Source organism: Hippichthys cyanospilos, chromosome 13 (genome assembly GCF_059441005.1).
Source record: "Hippichthys cyanospilos isolate Australia breed blue-spotted pipefish chromosome 13, RoL_Hcya_1.0, whole genome shotgun sequence".
In the NCBI taxonomy this organism is placed as follows: Eukaryota; Metazoa; Chordata; class Actinopteri; order Syngnathiformes; family Syngnathidae; genus Hippichthys; species Hippichthys cyanospilos.
The window spans coordinates 5,985,915-6,012,584 of NC_142381.1; the positions used below are offsets into that span (position 1 = coordinate 5,985,915).

General features: G+C 37.2%; 2 protein-coding genes across 5 annotated transcripts in view; both read left to right on the forward strand.

Moving 5' to 3' along the window:
• il1rapl2 (interleukin 1 receptor accessory protein-like 2) overlaps positions 1-7,237 on the forward strand; it is a 186,285-nt gene extending 179,048 nt beyond the window's left edge. The window contains exons 13-19 of one of the 4 annotated variants that reach the window (XM_088431432.1): positions 989-1,134; positions 1,407-1,484; positions 1,564-1,680; positions 4,305-4,427; positions 4,692-4,943; positions 5,080-5,110; positions 6,723-7,237. In XM_088431432.1, coding sequence (XP_088287558.1) covers positions 989-1,134; positions 1,407-1,484; positions 1,564-1,680; positions 4,305-4,427; positions 4,692-4,943; positions 5,080-5,110; positions 6,723-6,811 — 836 coding nt within the window. In that variant the 3' untranslated portion in view covers positions 6,812-7,237. The remainder of the gene's footprint in view (positions 1-988; positions 1,135-1,406; positions 1,485-1,563; positions 1,681-4,304; positions 4,428-4,691; positions 4,944-5,079; positions 5,111-6,722) is intronic. The other 3 variants (XM_088431434.1, XM_088431435.1, XM_088431436.1) reach the window with 3 other exon arrangements.
• An 8,187-nt stretch (positions 7,238-15,424) lies between these two features.
• Positions 15,425-26,670, forward strand: part of LOC148413608 (mitogen-activated protein kinase kinase kinase kinase 4-like) — a 37,209-nt gene continuing 25,963 nt past the window's right edge. The window contains exons 1-3 of the mRNA XM_088431713.1: positions 15,425-15,561; positions 16,244-16,309; positions 25,945-26,001. Coding sequence (XP_088287839.1) covers positions 15,505-15,561; positions 16,244-16,309; positions 25,945-26,001 — 180 coding nt within the window. The 5' untranslated portion in view covers positions 15,425-15,504. The remainder of the gene's footprint in view (positions 15,562-16,243; positions 16,310-25,944; positions 26,002-26,670) is intronic.

A 26,670-nucleotide genomic window follows, 5' to 3' on the forward strand; every position in this document is an offset into this window, starting at 1 on the left:
GATTTTGTCATCATTAAGCACTTGGAAAAAAAATGAGAAAGAAATCCACAACACAGCCAATCACGGAGTGGTCCAAGGGTCATTGTTTCTGTCATTTTAATATACTCATTCACGTTACACCAAAAATGAAATTTGCAATCGGGAGTTGGGAATAGGGGCAGAGCAACTCTTCAGCCATCCCAGTGGCCGCCCTCATTTCTAGGGAAAGATTTTGATAAATGCCACTGTCGTATAAATAATTAGTTCCACTTGAGTGGCATTTCCACACTGTCATGGTGGTGCTTTATAGAGTGGGACCACTCGTGTTGTTTATGTGGAGCCAAATTTGGAGTGTGGCTATTCGCCCGATCCAAGACACCTTGACTGGCATAATGACCTTTGTGAATGATCCCAAATATATATAAATATATATATATATATATATATATATATATATATATATATATATATATATACACATTAAAAACACCATTAAAAAGTTTGGCTCCTGGTTGGGAATGTTAATTATTAAAAAAAAAAAAACACTTCTAAAAATAATATAAACAGAGAAACGAGGGGAAAAAAAGCTGGAAATTAAAAGCAAGCATACCTAATTTTACTAATGGTCTGTGTTATTTGTGCCAATTAATTACTGAGTGTGAAATTGAAGTGAGTTTGCTGGAAATGTTATTATTTTACCAATTCATGCAAATCTTGTTTTAATTAGCAGCTTTAGGGGTCTAGTTTTTTTAATCAAATAGGAATGTCACAAACATCACGCAAAAAAATGGATATTTTAGGAAGGCACCTCCCTCAAATTAGTTGAATATAATCTAGATAGACAGACCTTTCGAAATATTTTCTGACGCTAACTAGCAGGTTTCTTGTGATAAAAATATGCCATATTAAAATCATATACTCCAGTATATATATATATATATATATATATATATATATATATATACTCTCATATACTCTCTCTCGCTCTCTCTCTCTCTCTCTCTCTCAGCCTACATTGAGGACCTAGCTCGTAGTGTGCTGCAGAGCAGACGGTTGATCATTGTTTTGACGCCAGAGTTTGTGGCCAAGAGAGGTTGGAGCATCTTTCAGATAGAAACACGCCTTCACTCCATGCTAGTAACAGGGGAAATCAAGGTAAACTTTTCAACGCATTCAATAAAATTTGGACTTCTTGCTGTATTGTACATTGAACCCTTCGGCGGGAAATTGTGACCCGGTGCATTGATAGCGGACTCGTATTTAAGAGTCTGTGGATACTCAGCCTTAGTTTTTGTTCATTTTTTTTTTTACATTGAATGAGAAGAATCGAAATAATAATGTAGAGAATGTAAATCAAATAATACATTCCCCTAATTTATATATAGTCCTACTTGTCATTCTCCTCTGCTACCTTTATTTGTGCTTAGGTAATCATGATAGAATGTGCAGATCTGAAGAGTGTGATCAACTACCAAGAGGTGGAAGCACTAAAACATACAATAAAGGTATTCAGAGAGTGGCGAACAGAGTAAAAAAAATAATCTGATCATAAACTACGAAAGAGTAAAATATGCCTTTCCTCAGGTTTTATCGATCATCAAATGGAGGGGTCCGAAGAGCAATGAACTGTCATCAAAGTTTTGGAAACAGGTGGTCTATGAGATGCCCGCTAAACGAAGAGAGACTTTGTCCAGACGTCAGGTAAAATTGTCAGTCGAATTGATAAATTCTCTCCAACAATGGCTGTTGATGTTTTAGAAACATAGATGTGTTTTAACATTTAACATGTGGAGCTACTTGAGCCAGGATAAATCGAAACGCAAAAGCACAAAGTTGTTGAGCGGGAAAAATTTAGGGTGATGAAATCAGCAAGTTTTAAACCAAAAAAATAGATGAACCGAAAATTTTTTTTTTTTAATTTTGATAAAAAAAATTGCAATTAGATTTTTTTACAAAATCACTCAGCCATATACGGTACAATTACAGTACTTATAAACACACAATGGTCTCAGCAGCACGGGAGTTGTATTAATATTACATGTAGTTGTTTTGTCTATTATTGCATTATTGCATTATTTGTGTTCAAATATACGTTGCTTGATGGTGAACCCCCTAAAGTTGTTGTTAATTTTATTTGCGCATTCATGAAGTTTGGTACATTAGAATTAAAGTAATAGGCATTGGTATGTGAATTTTTTCAATATGTTTATTGTCACAATACATTTTTAATGAAAGTGAGTATGAGCAGCTGGAAGGAAGCTATTTTTTAAAAAGAATTGTTCACCATCTGTTAAACTGCTGATTATTGTGCACCGCCTAACACGAGGAACTAAAGTACTTGCTCACAACTCCGAAAAAGCTTGCAATTTGAAAAACTCCTGTCAGGTCACTTGTAAGTCAAGGTTCTACTTAATGAAACCTACAATATCGTCATTGCTTTTGAAGAATTGAAAGGGCATGTTTCTCTGCACCTACATGGGTATTATGTTAGAACATAATACGTGAATTTTACATGAGGTAATAAATGAAGGATAAAGAGACTTAAACAAGTGTAGACTTTTTATGCTCATTTACAGCCTACGGATTCCTGCATAAATATCAAACAGATGGCCCGTAAAATGTCATCTAACTATTGCTAATGTAGTGTATGGATTACTGTGTGAAACTGGGGCAAGATCCTCTGATAAGAAAAATGTTTTCCTGCTGCTTTGTGGAAAGGCGAAGGGTAGCATCCCTAATTAGAGCAAAACAGTAGCGTATAATAAATAGCAATGTGTCATAAGCCTACACATATGACAGAAACACTCAAAAGTGTTGTTTGTAACTTTGATTTTCCAAGAATCCACTTTTTAGCGATGACAAACTGTTGTGTAATTGCCTTATTTCCATATCATGAGCAATGCAAAATGGTGCGTACACTTTTTTTTTTTATTGAAGCATGTTGAAAGTGACTAACGCATACATGTCCCTGAAAAGGCTCATGACAATATAAAATAAATGGCATCTGATTCGTTTTGTGTTTGTTTTTTGGGACATGTTTATGAGCAATGGCATTATGAAAATAAAAAGCACTATAACAAAGTGCCACATTAATATTTAATCATTACATTATTATTTTGAAAATGATCTCATATTTTCGCTCTACCATCACTGGTACCTGACAAAATATGCTCAAACTTGAGTGGATGCGTGGAAGGAGGGAGACCCAAAAGTGCAAGAAACTAAGAGGGATGTGGCTCAAACAAAGGTTTCATGAAAACAGAGGCAAATAATACAAAGTAACAACAAACACTTAATTGAAAGGAACTCACGGGAGGCAGCAGGGAACGGAGACAGGAAGGTAGGAATTACTTGGGGAAGATGGCGGAATTGGACAAAACGACAGCATGACATTAGACAATAACCCACAGCTAAACGGAACTAAACTGGAACTTAAATCCACTCGAAACAGCTGGACGACACGAGAGGCAGCGGAAGCTGATTGGAGGACACGCGGCGGGGGGCAGGTAAACAGACAGGTGGACGAAATCAAACTAACGAGAACCAAGACAGTAAAGCCAGACGCGAGTGGAACTAGGAACATGAACAAAAAATAAACTTCATGTCACCAAAACAAAAAAAAAGGACCCCAACCAAACATAACAAAAGTTTGGTCAATCCTTGTGGGAAAAAAATGAGGAAAAGCCTTGTTCACTTCAGCATGTGAACTCTGCTTTAACAGCATGAATAAAAAAATAAAATAAAAACCAGAAGCTCCAATTTATGGGCCAGTGAGCAGCCAAAGCTCAACCTCTTCATAATAATACTGAACATGAACCATTCATCTTGCTCAGTAACACAATGTAGACTGAATAGCAATAAGGTGGATTTGCTTTAGTCTCAATATTTTCACTCCAAGAAAAATCAGAAATACAATAATGGGAAAAAAGGAGGGATTAGTGCCTTTCTTTGAGTTCCACTGCAGGCAAAAGAAATTCAGACTAGTTGTTAGAGAGCATTTGTCTTCACCCCCCTGACAAATGTCGAGGTGCCCTTTAGCTTGGGACTGACCCTCAATCCCATCACTCTCTGTGTAAATTGAATTTCCCCTTGAATTATTAGAATGGCTGTTCCAAATTCATAATGAAAACATGATTCATCACAAAAACAATGAGCACTGCAATTCATCTGCATCTTATCCAACAATGACTAAATCATACTTCTTTTAGTTCAAACTAAAACATATCTATTCCCAGTATTTCATCACATTGCTAAACAATCCTTGAATTCTGACTCAATTCTTTGCCTGCTCTTTTATATGGATGAAAAATGATCCGTGGTAACAGGTGATGGACTCGGGTGAGCAGGGGCTCTTTGGAAACCTGCAAACATCCGTTTCCACCATTGCCATGACAACCACCTCAGGATCCCTGGTGCCTCCAAGTGAGAATCGGCATGGACATCATCAGGTCAGCCGTTACAATTAAAGTAAAAAATAAAAGATATCTTTTATAATTGCTTTGGAGAGATTGTTGTGGTTTCTTTTACTTCAAAATGCTCCCGTAAAATTACTTCTGAACCTTTATAGACTTTCTATAGATCCTGCTTGGTTATAGTCTGATCTTGAATGCAATGCCCAACAAAACCACTTTGTCACTAGGTCAATTTAATTGCCATTTTGAGTCATACCACATGACAAAAGTTCAAAGAACGTTCTGATTTTTCCTCTGTAGGTTTCCTTGGCAACAGAGATCCCCGACTACAACCAGATGACCTTGCCTCTCGGAGGGGGTCACATGGCTACCGCAGCCCAAATGAGGCATTTTTGCCGGAGCTACGAGTTTCATCTTCCCCCACAGCCACCTGCCCTGTCGCCTCCCCTCCCACCTCCATCCACCATGCAGTTCTCCACTCTGGGCCCTGGGGGGCGCCATGTCTACTGCAACATCCCGATGACACTTCTGAATGGACAGGTGGGGGAAAAGGTACTTCCACTGATGTGCGTCAGTTGGTAGTTACCTTTTAGCATTCCGATCCCGTTTTTCAACCCTTGTCTGAATTTTGTGTGCATGTCCCCAGACTTGAAACCTATTTCAACTAAAACCCCTCTTTTCTCCCCAGGGGTTCAGGGCAGTTGACTGGGGAAGAAGAGGTCTGTTTGAATGAAAGAAATGTAGAAAAAGATACACTTTTATTTATTTGTATTGCTGATAGACTGGGGTGTAGACATTTTTATGTCATCTTGTTATCACATACAGTTTGGTCCAATACATTTGGGAAAGGGCCGAATAATTATGATTTTGTCTTTAGGCACCACCATAATGGATTTAAAAAGCAAGAAAAAAACGGGTGAGATGTGATTGAATATTTCTTCAATGCGTTTTCAGGGGCTTACAAGTTAAGTTTGACGACGTTGGTGTGCTCCTCAACCAGTTTCCTCTCACCATCTCACCACTGCACCCATCATCATTTTCTACTTGTTTGTGGTACTTGCTGTCTTTAGATTTGTCTTTAGTAATTGTAGCTCTTGTTGTGTTATGCGTTGGGTCATTGACTTCTCTATACATTTCTCTTACTTGGAAAAAAATATCTATTGGCTAAAAGAGCATTATTTCAGAATAGTGGGGGCTTTTTAGATCGTTTTAGATGTTTTCCACATTCTTATGTTACCAGTGGTTCTTGAGTCAAACACTGTATTTACTATACAGTCATGAAGGCTCGTCTTAATTGCGGAATTTGCCGTTGATAAATCCTCAAGAGTGTTTATGACTTTGGTTAGTCATTATTGTTGATTTTTTTTTCTTCCCAAAGCAAAATAATTTACCTGTTTTCCAATAAAAGTAAGTCAGTGGCTTGATCTTGCCAAATATGGTTTGGTCATTGAAGGCAAAAAACAAAAAAGGAGACACAAACAAAGTGGCTATAGTGAAGTATAGTGAAATCTGAAAAATATTTTTATCATTTATTTGCTTTCACTGTCACCATTTTACACCACCTGAAAATGTCTATATTCCACATTCAAGGGGACAATTTTGTGGACATTTTAATTTCAATTTTATATATGCACTAGTAGTGGAGTTTCTGTCTAGCTTGCCCGCCCATAAAGTGTGATGGTGTGATTATGTCAAAGGACCAGCACTCTGTATGTGCACAGAGCCATTAATTAGTCTTTGAATGTCTCCAATTAATGCCACAAAATGTCACTAGATTTGTCAACTTTTTTTTTTGTTTGCCTTTTTTGTTTTTAAGTATTCACTACAAGTCGGAAAAGTCACTAATAATAGCAACAGTTGCGAATTATCGCCCTAATTTCGCCGCCAACTACCATGGTATACTTGCCGTTTGTATTGCAACTGAAGAGCCCATCACCAATGCAAGGTGGTATGAACCAGCATGTGACAAGTTGTTAAGTGTGCTGTAATTCTCTATCCTTCACATTTTGATGTAAGGTCATAGAACTCATATTAAAGTACAGGAAATATATTACAGAGCAAACAAATGACACGCAAAGCTTATTTCATTTAATCTCCTTTTTCATTGTCTTATTTCACATCCATTGTGATGGTGTTTCAAGGCAAAATCAAGAATTTTCTAAATCCTTCTAGATGTAAAGGTAGATAACATGATACACCCTTTGCTTTGTGTGTATTAATTATCCAACACTGTGATAATTTTCTTCTTTAAGGATGCACTATAGATTAAAGCCAAAATTCTACTTTGAAGGTGATGATTGCTTAGCACTATATAATGTTGTGTGTCCCCAGGTTTCTCAGAGCAGCACACTTGGAAAGAAGCCGGATCTTCACCTGAACAGCACCTTTGTTCCCCTCACCAGCAGAGAACTAAGCTCTGACATCTGGTAGAAACCTTGCTCCGCTGATACGGGAATAAACACTACCGGTTTACAAAGAAATTCTCACTGACTTGGGACAAAGGTTTTTGGACCTGTCATAGACATGTGTTGGGTTGTCTTCAACACAGCTTGTCGACAAAAACTGGGCTCTAATAATTTAAACCATGTAGACCGGACAAGCTCTGGACTGCTTATGGACCAACTTTGACTGACTGATTAAACTGATTGTATATTTTTACTGAGCCTACCACTCAATTGCAAACTGTAGGATTTAAATAGACATGTATGTTTGCAATACAGGAAGATATGTCACTGAAATTTTGCAGCCTAATAAGAAGCATGAACGTTGGACTTGTTGATGTTTTGATTGGATGGACAATGTTTAGTTATCCACCAACCCTGGGTTTGTTTTAGGGTCACTCTGAAAAAAAAAAAAAAAGGGGGGGGGTGGTTTATATATATATATATATATATATATATATATATATATATATATATATATATATATATATATATATATATATATATATATATATATATAAAATGTGTGTGTGTGTGTCATAAGCAGTTTTTACTGCTATTTTAATGTGCAAATTAAAATTTCCACACAACGCAAACGCCACTGTTCGCCACTGTCTTGCAAGTACAAGATTTATACTTCTAAATTCACTAGTAAATTGTAATATTCATGTCCATCTCTATTGTTATATTTTGACTTTATCCTGTCATTTTTTTTCCTTCAGTATGAACTTACCGGAAAGTATTCAAAGCACTTCACTTTTTCCAACATTGTCACCTTAGAGCCTTATTCCAAATGGTCTTAAATTAGTCTCCGACCTGAAAAATGCTACACACAACATCTCAACAAATATGACTATGAAAAAGGTTTTGGGGATATATTTTGATTTTTACTTACCATAAATATTCATCGCCTTTGCTTAGTACTTTGTTGATCCACCTTTGACAGCAATCACAGCCTCAAGTATTTTTTTGAAAATGATGCCACTGGTTTAGCACACTTATATTTGAGCAGGTCTGCCCATTCTTCTTTGCAGTAATTTTCAAGCTTGGATGGGAGGCATGTGTGCACAGCCATTTTCAGGTCTCTTCAGAGATGTTCGATCGAATTCAAGTCCGTGCTCTAGCAGGGCCAATCAAGGACATTCTTTGAGAACTTGGCTGTGTGCTTTGAGTTGTTGTGCTGCTGAAAAATGAAACTTTGCCCCAGTCTGAGGTCGAGACCATGGGGTTCTATGTCATCTCCCTGACTATGGCGCTTTTCCCCCTATTGCTCAGTTTAGACAGACATGCAACTCTCGGTAGACTCCCTGATGGTTCCATACACTTCCGTTTACGAATAATGGAGGCCACTGTGCTCATTGGGAGCTTCCGAGCTGCAGAAATATTTCTGTATCCTTCCCCAGATTTGTGTTTCAAGACACTCCTGTCTCGCAGGTCTACAGATCATTCTTTTGACTTCATAATTGGTGTTTGGCTCTGACATTCACAGCCAACTGTGGTACCTTATATGGACAGGTTTGTGCCTTTCCAAGTCATGTCCCATCAACAGAATTTACCACAGGTGGACTCCATTTAATACAGGTAAATACAGGTCAAGGATGATCAGTGAAAAAAAGATGCGCCTGAGCTCAATTTTGAGCTTCATGGCAAAGGCTGTGAATACCTATGTAAATGTCATTTCTTGGTTTTCTAAAACTTCACATTGACATATTTTATTATTGTGTGTAACATTTTGAAGTACAGTAAGAATTTAAATTACTATAATTTGGAATAAGGAAGTAAGACACATCTTTCAAACTCAAGGCCCGTGGGTCAGATGTGGCCCGCCGCATCTTTTTGTGTAAAATGTATAAAAAAAATAAAAAAAAGTATAAAAAAGAATGTGGCCTACAATAACGATGACCTTGACATCCTTGCAATAAGATGACAAAATGTGGAAAAAGTGAAGCCTGGGAATAATTTCTGGAGACATTCTAATACTCATTTCACTCTTTCATAATCTTGGACTGGGTTTTATATATATATATATATATATATATATATATATATATATATATATATATATATATATATATATTCTCAAAAAAAAACTGTCCCACATGGTCAAGTCACAAAATTAATGACCTCAAACAACATTTAAATGTGATATATTGGCTACATTAAATATGGACGGGAAGTCCATTTATTCTTTTTTTTTTTCTTTTTTCACAAAAAGTCAAGCTTGTGTATTAGTCCACCACACTCATTTGAAATAACGCAAGTCTTAATTGTTTCATTTTAGATGACTATGACAGAAGGGAGCAGGAATGAAAAACCATTTTACATAATTAGAATATCATGACAAAGTTCAACGTAGAAGGCTCCCCCTGTTCCGGCCTTGTATGCTAATTAAGGCAAAACACCTGCAGAGATTTTCCTCTGCCTTTCAATCCTCCCCGTCTGGCTCTTCAGAATCATGGGGAAGCCTGCGGATTTGGAGGCGTTGGAGAAAAACGTCCATGAGAAAAGGTCTCAAGAGGAAATTACAGAAGAGGCTGAATGCTTACTGTATCAAAGTGCAGTGACATGAAATATTCTAATTTTGTGAAATAGTGGGTTTGAATTTTTTATGCGTCTTTCTTTCATGAACATCAAAATTAGCTGGAAAAATATGACTTTGTGTGGTGGACTAATAAATGAAACAAGTTTTTAAACACACTTGAAATAAGCGGACCTTCTCTTTATTTTGGGGGGGCAAACTTGCATTTCCATGGAAAACATCCACTGATGAAATTAAGAAGCAAATGATGGATGCAGCGGTATGATCACATATGATCACATGTTCTTCGTGTGTCTGTATGGGTTTCATCAAATCTTTCCCACATTTTATAAACATGAATGTTAGGTTAATTGAAGATTGAAAATTGGCCTTGCCCTGCGATTGGCTGGCCTCCAGTCCAGGTTATTCCCCGACTTTTGGAATAGGCTGCAGCACACCCGCAACCCCATTGTGGATAAATATAGAAAACGGATGGATGGATGATAGCTACAGCTGTACGTCCACGTAATTTATTTGTTGAGAAACTTCAGTGTTCAGCTGGTTGAACTGGTGAAGAGATGAACTGGAAAACCTTTACCCTCAAACCACAGTCGTAAAGGACATGGCTTTTTCTATTTGCATGATCACCCGTTTGGATATATATAAAGAAAAAAAAAGATATTCAAAAAATAGGTAGATGAAGAGACACAATCATTTGTCGCAACTTCTTTTAACATGAGGGGTGGTGTGGTGTTGATGGGGTGACAAATCGAAAAAAAGGGAGTGGTTCTCCTAAATGTTGAGATTTTTATTTTATTTTATTTCCTTCTTTAACTTTGGTGAGAGTTTTACCTGGCTTGGTTTTCAATGTTGTTTTGTTACAATAATCTCTGTATAGCTTCAATAATGTACACATATATATCTATACTGGAGTGATTTCCTCCCTGCAGTTTCTGTTTCATGTCATGTTGTTTCTCTTTCAAGATGGACCACGAATCGTTAACAGGGAGCACCACAGGTTTTTGTGAGCTTTAAGAAAAAAAGAAAGATTATTACTCTCAACATGATATTTAAGCAGAGAACATGTTTTGAATTTATGCAAAAGTTCTGTCATTGTCCTTACAGTAATAGAACCAATGAATTCTGGTTATTTGATACAATAATTATCATTTAGCTGTCATATCCTATTGCAATATGACGTCTAGTTGTTGTTTTTTTTTATTTACATTTTTTTTCTGAATATTCTTTGAATATATTGGTTGGAATAATTTAAAGACAAATAAAAGTCATATGGGTTGTTTTATATATTTTGAATCGCTCCTACTACTATTGTAATGCTCTTTCCAGCTCTATGGATGCTGTGTAACCATCGTGATCATCGTCGTCTCCTCTTCAACTGCATATTTTATATCATCTGCTCTCTTCCTGTCTTCTCCTTCCTCTCTCATTCATCATTTGGAAGACCTAACAATAATGTTCCTGGCTGCAATGCTGCTAGGTTCAAGAGTCGAGTGATTGCCTCCTCATATTTAAGTTCATACCCTGCAAATTCTTTTTTTTTTTCAATTACAGGGCAAATTGCTTTTCTTTCATGGATGTAAGCGCACAGCCTCCTTGCATGGCAAGACGTGAATGGACACAGAACATTCAAACACGCTGAACAGAAACAAAATCCAATAGGGTAAGACGAGGACTATATTTCAAATATTTTTCAGGTATTTGCAAAGCAGACCTTGCATTTGGACTCACTTTTTTAATAACAGAACTGACTACAAGGGAAATAAGCACCATGGTAATATCACCATGAGGTGCTTTTGAGCCATCCCAATAAATTACCTCAATATTTGTGCCTATTCACAGGGAGGACAATTTTAACTAATGAAAAACTTGATGGCAGAGCCTCGCATGATTTAGTTAGCAAGAATACTACTGTCTAACAAATACATTTCAAAGTTCTAAAATTTGCCTTGCTTAACATTTCTCCTTGAGAAGACTTGTTAAGCTTGACATTCACCCACAAACAAAAATGAATTAAAAAAAAAAAAGAAACATGGCAGCGATCCGCAATGTCAACCAATTTAGAAAACGGGCAAAATGCGGAACGTAACAATACCTCCGAAACTGCTAGAAGGTTTTCTAAAAGGGAAGTGAAACAAAATGACAGAGAGCGCATAGATTTCAGAGGCAGACGCAACATGTTAAATATGAATTAAAATATACATGATTAATATGATTTGTTTTTTTAGTATGAATATGGCCACACGGTGTTATTTTTAGGATAGCAATATGCGGGACATGCACAAATCATGAGGGGACGTGGTAGAAATAAAAAAAAAAAAAAAATAGAAAGAATTGTAGTATGGTCATTTGTAATAAAACAATCTTGAGGGAGTCATGTGAGGGCATCAAAGGCACTTATTAGCTCAACAACGTCCTCTTGTGGTGAGTGTAAAAAGAAGTCATGAAAATACATAGTTTTAACATATCATGATTTTTTGCAGTGCTGCTGTATATCATTCGACTTCGTGGACCAGCCTTTTATTTGACCACGAACCAATTGTAAGGGTGTTCAACATGTTTGACTATGGAAGCACTTCTGTAGAAGTTTGAAATTGTGCGAGGTCTCTCAACTAATCAGCTGAGAAAACGATTGATTAAAAAAATCCAGTACCTTGCAAGTAAAATTAAGAACGTTTTATGTTGTGACGTACGAAAACGGTTAAATGGTTATTCTGGCTGTACTTTCAATTTTTGAATAAAACTTCAAACGAGCACAATTGCATGGCAATAAAAATAATAGGTACCACTTTAACAGTGTAAAGGTTAAACGCTCTTTTTTGGGTTCAGCGCAGTTTAATGTTCACATGAAGTTGTCTTTCCTCTGGTTTTGTCCGAGACTTGATGGTAGTGCATGAGAGTTCAACAGTCTTTCTGAACAGGGTTTCTGTAGCTATCAGCAAATTGAATTTAATGTCATGACACGAACATAACTGCTTTCTTTTCGGATTAAGAGCACATTAATTGGAACATGAAGCAACTTATGGCTGTGTTCTGGAAGAAGAAGCAATTTACTGCTAAATATTTTTAGTGACTCCATGGCAAAACGCTTCATCGCTTTATTTTGTTGTTTTACACAGTTTTGCATTCTCTTTAGCGACGCAATTTTCCAGCAGACGAACCAGAAGTAAAAGAGATGTAATATATGTTTTTTTATATTAACATAAAGTTTAATAAATCATACAAGGATGGCATAGCACTCTGTTTTTAGGTATTTTTCTTCCATTCCAAATTGTTTTGCTTGCCTGAAAAAAGATTTCACAGGGTATATGGCATTGAAAAAATTTACTTATCCAGGAAATTGGCATACGCAAACCCTCCTCACTTGATCGACAATGAAGGTGTGTCCGTTTTTACGCAGATCACGGGCGCCTGTCTACAAAAATAGGTCCCTAAATGTTTGATGTACTGTAGTCTCATTAGATTATGCTGGTGTGTCCATGTTGAGTGAATTTATAATTTATGTATGTCAGAGGACTGATTATTAGCCCTCGAAGGCATGTAGCTTAGCACCGGGCAGGTCCTGGTTGGCTCATTATATGAAGATGTAATGACAATTTAGAAATGTAACGTTCATTTCACGGCGCAGCAGCTCGTGAAATTCATTGCTGAAAATCTCTGAGTAGTCCACAATGGATACATGGCCTGCATATTTCCAATTTGTCACACTCAGGCTCAATTTTCTAAGCGTCAGTGCAGCATCCTCAAACTCATCTTCTGTCAAAAATGATCAATTTTCACTGTGTTTTTAGCAGTACTGGCCATGAAATTGGTACCTGGGCCTTCAGTGGAGATTTACCTACAACAATCCAGTTTTTAATACCAACATTTTCTTATTGCGTCCATTACTTTCCGTTCGTCAGAGATAAAGACAAGACGAATATAATAGTTAGGTGCTTCAAGAACCACGTCAAATTTGCAGTTCGGGTCACTCGTAGCTTGAGTCTGAGCATTGGTCACTCGCTCAATGACTTCAAAATTGGCTCGCAGCCTCTCCTCCAATCCATCTGCACTGACCTGTCCAATTTGTCGATACAACAGAAATCCCTGTGATCAAAAATCCAATGATGTAGATGTCCTCCACGTCCTCTGTCTACATACAAGATCGACAGACAAACAACCCTCTACTTGTTCCCTGGATCGTTAACGTAACGGGGTGAATGTCCCGGACGGGCAAGAAAGCTCCCTTCAGTTGCCCTTCTCGAAGGAAAAAAAAATTGTGGATTGAGTCAAGAGCCCAGCTGACCAGTTGCATCAATATTGAGTTGTACTAAACGCTATGCTATTAAAAGTTGTGACGCATTAGAGTTCCAGGACTTCTTCAGGCAGAGTGCATTGATCTTTTAACCCATCATAGACTGTAAGACTCAAGATGAATAATCAATTGAATGTTTTGTTTGTTTTAGTTTGTTTAGTGTGATAGGTACCATTTAGAAATGTACTAGTATCAGTGTACCCTAAATATTCTTCTGTTATTTTTTTTTATAGATAGAAGGAAAACCCAAAGAAACTGTGCTTAGATAATAGGTACTGTCCTCGTGGACAAATTGTTGGTACGCCTTTTTCACAGGTTTAATTTTTTATACTGGATTTTCGCAGTTTTTACCACCAGGCGTTCCGATACAAGACATCGCGGTCTACCAGGAAGTGACATCAATGTTTTTCCCATCAGTCGGCACTCTGCTTTACTCTTTTATATTGGATGCATTTTCTGATGTCACCATGATGGCGCGCTCAAGTTGAAAATGTTTCAAATCAGGACTATTTTTATAAACACAATTCAACAAGGAACTTGTGAATTGTATTTTTTTTTTATTTTGCTTCAGAGGAAATAGTTTTAATGTCATAATGCACGGACTTTTATTCAAAACAACTTTCACGTGAATTACCTCATACAAACCTTTTGAAATCTGCTTGTAAATCCTGTGGTTTGGTTCATCATTTGATGTCGTTTGGTCCCCTGTAGAGAAATAAATAGTCAAAATAATAGCAACTCTGTTGGAGCAACACACAACAATCAATCGCTGGGTGATTGTGTTGATTGTTGTGAAGAATGCAGTGTAGTTAAAATTGACTTGCTGCAAAAACTGTGATGATGCGCGTGCACGTGTCCGTGTGTAGGCAGCTGACACTGGGTGTGAACAGGGCCACTATGTGAGACCACAGAGGAAGCATTATTCACTGTGACACACACGTGAGCTCACAACCGCACTCGCGTAGTGCGCTCATAAGCACACAAGCACTCAGACAGTTCGAAAAAGACATTTGCTGTATTTTGGCCATGATTCTGTGTTCTTCCAGGCATACAAACAAAAAGGCACATACAAACTGTGCACCACATAAAGACTTAATTATTTTACCGTTCTGACTCATATGGGTCATGAGACGTTTTTTGAATCACTCATATTTTTTGGAGTGCATTGCATCTATGCATTAAAAATACAAAAATAAGTAAACCATTAACTCAAAAGCGTATTTTATTGCTCTAGTTTGCATCTAGGATCTAGTCTAGATGATACAACCAGAGTTTTTCTTCTATTTTTAGCACCATTTTTTTAAAAAACCATAACAGTTTTTTTTTCGGGGGGGGGGGGGGGGGGGGCATCAACGTTTTTAAATTGGGATCTTGTTGGCAATGAGGTTTTCAGCCGTTTTTCTTGGCGGTCTATGACGGAAATAAAATTGTTGGTATGAGAGCAATAGATCAAGTTAGATCACGTATGAGTAACACAAATTGAAGCAGGCGCATTTCAAATAATGGATTAAAAGAAAGTTCAGCGAGGGAATAAAGCGTGACATTTGAAAAGTAAACTTGATTAAAATTAAATATGAATAATAGTGTTATTACCCAGAGTGTAAACCAGACGCAAGTCTTACAAAATGTGATGACCCACTTTCGTAAAAGTTTTTAGTACTGCCTTTAACTGCATTATTGTGAAAGAACCTTACGGAAACAGTGCGCTTGAAACGGAAGCTTGATACTGTTGGTACAACTTGAGAATGGACTCAAGAGACAAGTCCGTTAGTTTGACGAGAAAACTGGATCGTCCATGACTTGACCACAGAGATCAACGCCCTAACAACATTATTGGCAGCAATGTCGAGAGAAAATACCACTCGAAGTCTGGATAGCATAGATCTTGCTGCGCTGAGAGTAAGAGCAGACACAACTTCTCCACCTTTAAAATGAGACGTTTTATGCAAACATTTGGGTACTGTCAAAATTAACAACAAAATTAATTTGTTGTTGCTGTTTTTGTCACTGCCAACATCGTTTTGGTGGTACTAACGTCGCGTTGTACGTAATGTTTCAAAATGCTGCATGTTGTCAACCTTGTAAGTCCTGTTGAACTTTCTTGTAGAGGTTGTTGTTATTGTCAGCCGTGTCACTTACATTCTCTTGCGTGACTATGGTATGTGTACAGCATTTCTTTCAGGGAAACTTTGGATACTTTGAATAACTGTGCACACTTGATGCGCTGCATACAATTACGCCACAGTGCAAAGAGAAGCATTTTCATGCACACTAGCAGACAAAAACAAAATAATACTAAACTCAGATGTTACATTTTTTGTCATGGTATTTGTGTGCTCTTATAGCTGCTTTAATAACCCCAAACACGTTAGATTGGAAACGAAAAAAAAAGGGGGCTAAGTAAGTGTGCGCATAAATGATAATGTCATCCAGATTTGCAATTCCGCTTCCCCGGTCACCCTCGGGAACAACTGAATTGTGCAATATGAGTACAGTACACAATTTATTTAATCTCAACTTTGTTTGGCTTTCTTGATGCAATCCACTTATGTTTGATTTTTCTTGACCCTATTTTCTGTAGGATCCCGCAGGTATCTTTGAGCTGGTGGAGGTGGTAGGCAATGGAACATACGGTCAAGTGTACAAGGTGAGTTCCACAATATTTTGCTTAGCTTTGTTACTGCTGACTGGTTCCAGAGGTCACGTTAATGCTATTCTATGCAAATGTTCTCCTTAAGTATGCTCAAAGCAATTTTCTCACAGTGACGACCAAAACACTTAGTAATCGTCCAGTAACAGTGCACAATCTATTAAGGTGAAACCTTAATTGGACATTTTGCAAAGCATTGAATGACTGTATGGATAATGATGTCATCATTCTTAACCAAAAACATATTAAACTGATGGTACCATAACTGAAAGCAAGAAATTGAATACTCCCTCATGATGAATGGCAATGAGATGTACATTCCATTTTTCTTTTGTTGTTGTTGTTGTTGTACTAAGCAAGCAGGATGTTTTACTTTAATTACACACTGATTTGTCAAACACCCAATTTTTGTGTGACTCTATTGTTCGGTACTTCCTCAAAATGTTGGCTTGGCTAATTTAAGTATGAAAAGAGTTTGATTAATACCCTCATGATGTTGTGGAGTGACAGTGCATAGGCCAAGCAAAGCGCTATCAATATTTGCTTCAAATCTGATAAAGATTTTCACTGTAGTGCTGAAATGGGTTATTTTACAGAGTATCACTTTGATTCAATTTGAAGTAAACAGAACATTTTGATTCATAATGAAGTAAACAGAAATACCTTTTGCATCAATAAAAACGGCAATAGTGTGTTTCAGCACTTGGTAGTGCATTTGGCTGTTTTAGCTAAGGTAAAACCTGACATAATTAATTTCAGGAATAATACTTATTCTGTGCTTTTGTATAAATGCCAGCTCACACAAGAAAGCCCTCTCATTAAAGTGTCTCAAGTGACCTTTAGAAACAATCATAGACGGGTGTCTTGTCAATGCATATCTGTGGACACAAGCTTTGATACATTGGTCAATAAGGCTTTGAAAAAACACTCCAGATAAGTACCTGTCAGGTCTAACAGTGTATGTTTGTGTGATGTCAATAAATGGTCAGAGTCTATTAGCTTGGTGTACCTGCACAAGCTGAGAAAGCATAGAGCAGGTGTGTCAAACGTATGGCCAGCATGCCAGTTCCGGAGGTTTCATCTGGCCCGCAAGATGATTTCATGAAGCATTGAAAAAAAAAGAAAAAAAAAATAAGCCCAAACCTTTGAGTCTGCTGTCTATAATACGGTAATGCCCTTGCGTGCGTTAAGGAGTCACTCAGCCCTGGTTCTCTTCAATCGCTTCTTTTATTGAAAGAAAAATAGAAAAAATGGTTAACATGCGTGTGGTACTGAGCTGCTGTCAGCCGCAACTCATGCTCAATAACAATTAACTGATTAACAGTCATTCTCCGCAGGCTTCCTCGTGCCTAACAACGAACATTATAAGTCAAAAAATGATTTCTTTTACACGCAATGCCAAGATCAGCACTGCAACTTACAAGCGCAAGTGGCCAGTCGCCATGCTTGTGCCAAATAGCCTGCTGATCGCTTCAGTGACAGAAAGTGGAACTTTTATATTAGCATTAGCATCTAGCTTTGTTGTGCTACTGCTCAGTGCAAGTAAAACCCTTTGATTGCCCGAAGATAGTTAAAATGGGCAAGGGTCGCAGCATGGGCCATTACCAGACATTCGGCTTAGATTTGTGATGTATTATGAACAATTCATCTTGTATTTGTTTTTTAAATGTACTTTATTTTCAGCTCAGCAGTTAGCACATAGCGCCAATGTATTTGACATTACTTTATGACTTTTTCTTCCTGAGTTTTTTAACGTATTTTATTGTGTACACTTTATCATTACGTGGGTCCCACCCAGTATCCAAAATGAAATTGAAATTGAATTTTTTTTTGCAGTTCGCTGCACTGCTTTTTCCAGCATTTTCCCTCTTCTGGATAGTGTTTTATTGTATTTATTTGTTTATTTTTAGTGCTTCTTATTATATGTTCTTTACAATATATATACTGTATCATATGAACCAATGGAAAAAAAAATGATCATTATAAATTTCCATTAATTCCATGCAACTTAAGGACAAATGCTATGTTGTGATACATAGCGGACCAAAAAGATAGTGATTTTATTTTGAATCGTGACCAGGCTGGTTCGTAGAGCAAAAATCTACATTTGATTGACTATTTTTAAGATATAAAGCATAATTTTACCTGTCCTTCCCACTTGAGGATTGATTTTATCCCCATGTAGTTCCTGAGCTAAAATGAGTTTGACAGTCTGCTTGAGAGCAACCAGTTGTATTTTGAAAAAAAGGTAGGCGTGTTGAGCAGGTCCCAATTCAAGTTCACTAATAGGATTTACTTGGAAGAAGTGTCTGGGGCAAACAGTTCACATCGAGTCGGCAGAGCGCAGGCAGGAGCAGAGCGTGTTCTTACGGGAAGGGTTGGTTTTAAAAGGATCACTTCAAATTACAGTATACATCCTGTTTATGCAAACGGATTTTCAGAATTAACAAATGTATATGTATAAGTAGATGGGCTAGATGTCTCATGAGACTGAGTAAATGAGATTTAAGCAAAATGTGTGACATAAAATAATGGCCAATATAAATTTTACACTTTTCAAAATGTTCTTTTTATTCATCAGACTGCAAGAAAATTTCCTATCTAGCGTGCAAATGTAAATTATAAACAGGGGGTCATTTTTATCATAGGCTTATTTTTTTTCAGCTGCGCCTGAGCTAATTTTACAAAATGCATGCAGCTCATGTTATCTTTGGTCGCTTTTTTTTTTTTTTGCTGTATTTACAAACTGTGTTTTACATGCCAATAATTTACCATTCATTTCTCCTAGAAAACCAAAATATTGTCACACTGGTGATTGGAAAGTACATTCATTTTAGTCTACTGTATTGAACTGCCTCTGAAAAATAATACTGCTTTTGGGCGCACTTAAGCGCCACTATCCAGCAGCTGATTTATTCTCGATGCTGCGCTAAAAGCCGGCAACAGTCGGCGTACAATTAAATGTCAGCGCGATTAAGTCCAAGAAGGAAAAAAAGATTTTTTAATTCGAGAATAACTTCAAAATGAAAGTGTGCCAAGAGGTTTGTGCCCATACAATATTTTGTATGGTTTATTTTAAAGCACTGTGTGGCCTTATGACCACATTTGGCTTAATTAATCGTTTCATCCCTGAATGACTTTATCTCAGAAAAGAAAACCGTAATAACTTTTTTGCTTCAATTCAATTCAAAACTGGTGGCCGTTCTTGGAAACTTCCTGTTTGATTTAGAAACCATCTCATGACCGACCAGCTGTCTCAGCACAGACACACGATGGTTAATAACACAATATTCATGTTATTTCCAGTAAAACCTGCTTGAGCTACTTCCGTTTGCAACATAGGAGACATATGTAAGCTTTGTACACCATCATTGGCTTGTGCAGCACATTTTAAAGGACCCGAGTTTGATTCACTTCCTTTTTACAATGTCTGTGCATGCATGCATGAGTGTCACGGTTTGTGGTCACAGCCATATTTAGCTCAACGCTATTGGGTGGGTGTGTAAATCACATCACTTTTTGAATCCCGTAACCTGCATGGTTACAATATACAAATAACTCTATATATACTAATAATGACTAATAATATACTAATAAAGTTATAAAGTTGATAAAAAAGGAGATAATATACACAAATGTCAAGTGTTGCTTAATTGTTCTGTAGATTATGACATGACATGCACAGTACATCAACTTGGACTTTGCAACTGAGTCTTAAAGTTCCACAGCTTTTGATTAGCTGGCATACAATTTAGATAGACCAGCCAACCAATCACAATAACCTGTATTGATGGCATGTGAGAAATCCTTCCACAAGCGCAAAGTTACCTTCGCAGTGTCGCTGAGGCCAAACATCAGCCGCTCCACTAATAACCCCCTAATCATCGCCTCCATAGCGGCGAATAAGCGATACTTTTGACAAGTATCGTCAACACAAAAGGACGGCCATATGCATTCACCAGGTCAAGGGAGGACAGAGCTACGTCATACTAAACTGGGTCTAAGATCACCACGGCCAGTATAACTGATTGATGCTACATTACATTACAGTATTCACATAAGTCGGATTGGAACCGCATTTGTAGCAGTGTAGAGCCTCAGTTAATTGGACATTTGCTCATTTGATACTTTATGATAATGATAAGCTAGAATAAAGACTTCAGCTGCAATAACTATTACTGTAGTTACTGTATATTGCTTTGCAGTTGGTGTAAATCGACAAGAAGTTGAGAGTTAAAGAATGTTGACTGTATGTTCACTGCCACTTACACGTCTATATGTGGTGTCAGTTTGAATGTGAGAAGTTGGATTTGAGTCATGATTGCGTCTTTATTTCCTGAATGTGGCAAAAGAAGCACAGCGAGGAATGTGTACACTCACTGGCTTCTCTTACACAAGGGTAGAAAAGTCCGGATTTTTTCTCATGACACAAATTCATTGATTTCTCAACTCGTAAAAACAGGAAGCTTGGCCACAGGAATCGATGACATAAAAGGGGGAAAAAAGGACTGATAACCTCTGCCCTTAGATGTATGCAATACTTTGTTTCTACTTGCCATCACATGAATGGAAGGGGTTTCTTGGACTAAATGTTACCATTCTCATCTCCATTAGTCAGCATTGTTCTATCTAATGTGATAGACCGCTGTGGCATGTCCAATTCTGAAGACAATGCTCATCTTGAAGCAACCAGTCTTCACCGGAATTTTCTCTAATGCTAAATGTCTCAAGGTCTTGTTGTGTGGTATTCACGCTTCATTTATTTTGAATGCCACTGGATCAGTGTAGTCATATTTCAAATGCGTGGTGGTGTTATCCCTCTGTGAAGTGCCAACTCAAATCATCCATTTTAAAGACCATGGTTGTTGCTGCAGTTATAGCGCATTAATTATGCACACATTTATAATCTTTGATTGATTCGATTTTTTTTTTCAACGCCTGCATCCAAAAGTAAATTGTAGATAATACAATTGCACAATTTTGATAACAGCCATAATAGGATGCATTCTTCAGCTTGGTTTTGCACTGCGACTGCAGAATTCTAAATTAGTGCTTGTGTCTGACCATTTACCATTTCAGAACCTTCCATTCCTTTGATGCTTTAAGATCAGATTTTTCAGGACAGAAAACAGTGTTGACATGGTCAATGCTTTACTGCCTTTGAAAACATAATCGTAATGATAAAGGATAATCAGTCCCTGTTTGGATTACATTTCCTGTTAATACCACCCCGAGAAATGGTGCAGTCATCCCTGTAAACTAAGCCTGGAACATAGCCAACAATCAATAGCCTCTTTTTGTTTGGAAACGCATACACAACTCCTTAACAAAAGTCTAATTGTGTGTTGGATTGACTTGAAGGCAAGCGGCGCTTACAAAGTATCGCTCGGCTCAAAGATCACCCTCCTCGGCAACGTTTGCAGCCTTCCTCTAAAATTAGCCTTCATTAATAAGCTTTGAAAGACATTCACTCTAAATGAACTTTTTGTTGTGCACAACATTTGCAAAGAGAAGAAATATAACTCAAGTCAAGTTTAGCTTGATTAAAAAGGCAGGTTTAGAAGCTCTATAAAAATCCACCATGTGATCAAGACATTCGTTTTGCATGCAAACAAGAAAGGAAGACACCCACTGTGCTAATCAAAATTGTCACACTATCACTAATGTGCTTTTCATCGTTGACAATGGTACAAAAAATATGAATGAGATAAAAGCATTAATCAACCACACACATTTTTTTAAGGAATGGGAATAAAAAGCTTGGAAGAAAAACTGAGAGAAAGGCATCAAAAATATGTTTTTTAAAAAGTATATTTAAAATTATTTATTTAAAATCACATACATATGTGTATTTTGTCAATGTTTTGCTTATGTTTGATAGTGCAGGACCATTTTTACCCGATGTATGCAGGAATGGCAGTTTTAAATTGCCAAATGAATGGAGGAGTTTCAGTTGACCATAGAAATTGAAATGGGTAATCGAAAAGTGAGCTTAATTTCATGTAATCTCTAATCAGTAATGGTGACATCTTAAGAGTTGAGTACTCATCCTGGTATCAGTCTGAAAAACAGATATCGAATTCTCAAAAACTAATGACACACGCTGTGCAAAAGCATGGAGTTTTTATCAGTGTGCCTTTTAAAGTTTGCCACTGTGTCAGACCCTGATAATAAAAAAAAGTAATGAAAATCATTATCATCATTATCATGGTAATGACATTTAAAACACAGATTTATATACTTCTTGTTACGGGACGTAGAAGACATTTCTCCTTCATTTTCCAAAGTAGACGCTGACCTAGTTCCCCTGTGACTTCTTTTTCATTTTTTGCTATTACACATTCACACAAGGCATGCACCCATGCCCCTGCCTCCCTGCTGTGTGTTTAACAGGAACAATCACATGGCAGAATTTGGACAGATAGGATAAAGAACCTTCTTATAAAACTTTGATAGTCTTCTTAGAAAAAAAAAAGTTACTTAACAGAAATAATGTAACTGGAGTTCTGTTTCAGTCCAGTATTATGGACTGCCTTTTTTTCTTTGATAAGTCAATAAAGTGAGTGCATGGTATTCAACAAACGTAAAAAACAAAACGCATAGGATGAGTTATAATAACCAACCTAATTCTGTATTACCTTAAGGTAAATTGTGCCTGTTCTTTTCACTCGTCGTCTAGTCATCATTTTATCTCATTGCATGCTTGCAAACGTACATACACACACACAGGGCGTTTCCTTGTTTGCAAAAGGAACTTCCCTTCCGTGCAAGTCATTTCAGTGCTGTGAGTGTAAGACACTGTGTGTATGCACTGTATGTGAGTGTGTTTTTGGTTTTGCTCCATAGTGGGGCTCGTATTCTAGGTTTTTGCTTTTGTTGGGACCTCTTGTCCTTGTGGGGCGGTTTTGTTGTTCCCCACTTCTCTTTTTGAGGGTCAAGACTTGGATTTGAAGTTTAGGTTTGAATTGGACGCTGGTTGAGGTTAGGGTTAGGCAATCAGTTGTGATGGTTAAGGTTTGAGTTAGGGGCAACATGGGGTAGCCTCACTGGATACTAAGACAAACCTGTGTGTGTGTCTGACAATTTGTGAAAATACTGACTTCACCAAAGTGTAGAAGACACCAATGTTGCACCCCTTTGCTGGTTTGAGCTTAAAAGAGCTAACCTATATATAAAAACATTGTTTGACTTTTTGGTATTTATATTGCAGGTGATATTCAACACCCCAAAATAAATGCATGCACATGATAGAACATTTGCGTTTAGTGTTTTTTTTCAAGGTTTTTTTTTTTTCTGTCAAGGGTCACATGTACAAGGTCGAATCATGCTGCACCCACAGCTGATGTTTCACATTATTGTGACATATAGACGCACAGAGTCAGACTGTACTATAATGCAATCAACATGAATCATTTATGCTTCCCTAAATCTTTTTTGTTTCAAAATCTCAACTTCCTCTCTTTTGGGGCCAAACCATAAGGGGACTTTAGGGAACATCTTCCGAGTTTTATTTCTGTTTGCAAGGGGCACAAAAGAAAGACTTAGCGGTAAGTGGAGCCATGGGAGCACGCAAAGCAGGATAAAGGAAGGAAGACAGAGGTGAGAGGCAGAAAGTCCAAGCACAGGGGAGGAAGGAAGAGGTAGAGAGAGCGATGAAAACTAAAGAGGAAAGCAGCGAATCACCCAAGTGTGTGGCTGACATGGTTGTCACAAGTTTACTTGTAAAACGTTTCACAGTGACCTCCTACAGTCATAGGCCGTAACCAACTTTCCCAATACCTTTCTGAAACATAACGTTTTAGTCAAGACATTTGTGCAAAACACTTATCGTAATTCCCCAAATATAAGACAATGCTTTTTTCCCCCATAAATGAAGGCCAAAAGTATGGCTGCCGTCTTTAAACGGGAACTTAAAAGATTTGATTTTTATTCAATACCATTTGAGGAAGATTGAGCTGTCAGCCATATGAGCTGAGTTTTGACGCACAGATGTGCATTTTTTATCAGACGTATACTTACTTACAGTAATTACTGGAATGGGGTGAGCTAGAGGGTGGATATCAGTTGTTCTGCTGCAACATATATATATATATCAACATATATATATATATATATATATATATATATATATATATATATATATATATATATATATATATATATATATATATATATATATATATATATATATATATATATATATATATATATACACACAATGAATAACTGCCCCTATTTTCATAAAATTTCAACCTAATTAGTTCAGCATGTTAAAACAATGCTGGCATGTCACATGTTGTGGGGTGTAACATAGTCACTCAGTATCACTCAGTATCTACTGTACTTTGTACAGTATATAGTATGAGGTTATTTAACTCCAGGTTGTTACAGTATCTTTTGAAAGAGACAAAGGAAAGATGAAGGCTGTGGTACAGTTTCACACAGACATTGAAGTGAGGAAGTCATTGTTATTTTGTCTGTTTGCATTATGTCATAAATGCCCATAGTGTATCTAATTAAAATACGTATGAATATATTATAATAACCTTTTCACTGGCACAATATTTATAGAGCACTGACACATGTGTGTGCTTGTTTGTTTCAAGGACACCATTTTTTTTTATTATGCCATGTTGGTGTGCACGTCTGATTTCTTCAGCGTTTCAAATGTGGGGCGTAAGTCTGTGTGAGATGTATTGGACACTGTCAGAAAGTGCTTGTGCTCATTAATTCTTGCTCTGTGTGTGTGTGTGTCGGTGTGGCTGTGTCAGTTGTGCATGCTGTTAATAAGTAGAACATTTCACATTTATAACTTGTGGTGGCAGCACGGTTAACAGACACCATTGTGACAGGAAAGACAGGAAGGCCATTTCCTTATTTATCACAGTCATGCTCATCTGCCAAAATTCCGTGCAATTATTGAAATAATGTCAAGGATAGAATGAATTAGGGTTTGTTGGCTTGACAGTACCTCACACTATATATGCTGTACCATGAGTGGAATAACGGCTCTCTGTCATAGTGTGTCTTTAACAGCTACCGATTCAACACATTGTCAGTAAACTACCAGTGAACCTGTGTTATACCATAAAGGTACTACCATGATACGAGTATTTCATACACTGCACGCTTGGTGGGTACAATCACTAATTTTCAGTTATGATGATTGTGTACTTCTCCACCATTGCCTCATATGAATTATTAATCATTACTTTTCTCTTTTGTTTCTGTGTTTTACCTTGGGGGGAAATATAAATACATTGTACATCGTTTTAATATATTGTATGCCGTTGATATTTCTGGGCTCTCTTTTATTGGGATCATCACATCTGATTTGAATAAGGGGAGCTGTGTTTCATCTGACAATGGCACACGACGCCCCCTTCTGTGTGCAGTGGTCAATCAAAGTACTGAAAAAAAGAAAACTCCATCCATGGGCACTGTTAGGCTGCACTATGTGCAAGACTTGCACTGGGTATAAAAACTGAAGAATTCAAAGGAAAACACATTACAAAAACTTGCCTATTTATACATACGTTGCCGCATGTACGTTTACTTGTTTTGCTTGATGTTTCTACATTGTATAACTTAAATACAACCATGCTAATGCCATTCATCATGTTTTCTAACAGGGTCGACATGTCAAAACAGGTCAAATGGCAGCTATCAAAGTCATGGAGGTCACAGAGGTAAAGTTTCATTTCATCTTTAGTCTTTGATAAAAGGACTTAAATATATATATATATATATATATATATATATATATATATATATATATATACACACACACACACATTTGTATTTGTATTTAATGAGGGGGCACAGAGAAGAGTAATTTGCCGTTCTGGGATTGAATGTTGTGAATTCTGGCTCAGACGGTCCTATGTGTTGTCTCTATTTTCTTGGGATATGTTTCCTCCCATGACAAAAATCCTGCATGCTTGGTTTATTGAAAATTGTCAATTTGTGACTTTCAAATGGTAGGGTGAGACACCAGTGTCGGCAAGAGGTTAAAAAAAATCACATGGAATCTTTTGTTTAATCGTTTTGCGGTTTCCAATGGTATGAGATGAATTTTTGCGTTGTGCTATAAGCGGCTATGGAAAATGAATGGATGGATGGTGTTAAGAATGTTGTCATGTGGCACATGAAAGCATACTTAGTTGCACTGTAGTTATTGTTGGGATGTTTGTACCATGTTTGAATGAACGTACTGTACATCATTTTACTTCTAGGCACTAGTAAATGTGTGTCATTCGGGTAATTACTAGCCATCCACTTCAAATTGGATTGCTGTAGAGATTACACCCAACATATGCTGTAGCTGTTCCATCAGGAGATGCTCTGATATGCTTTGC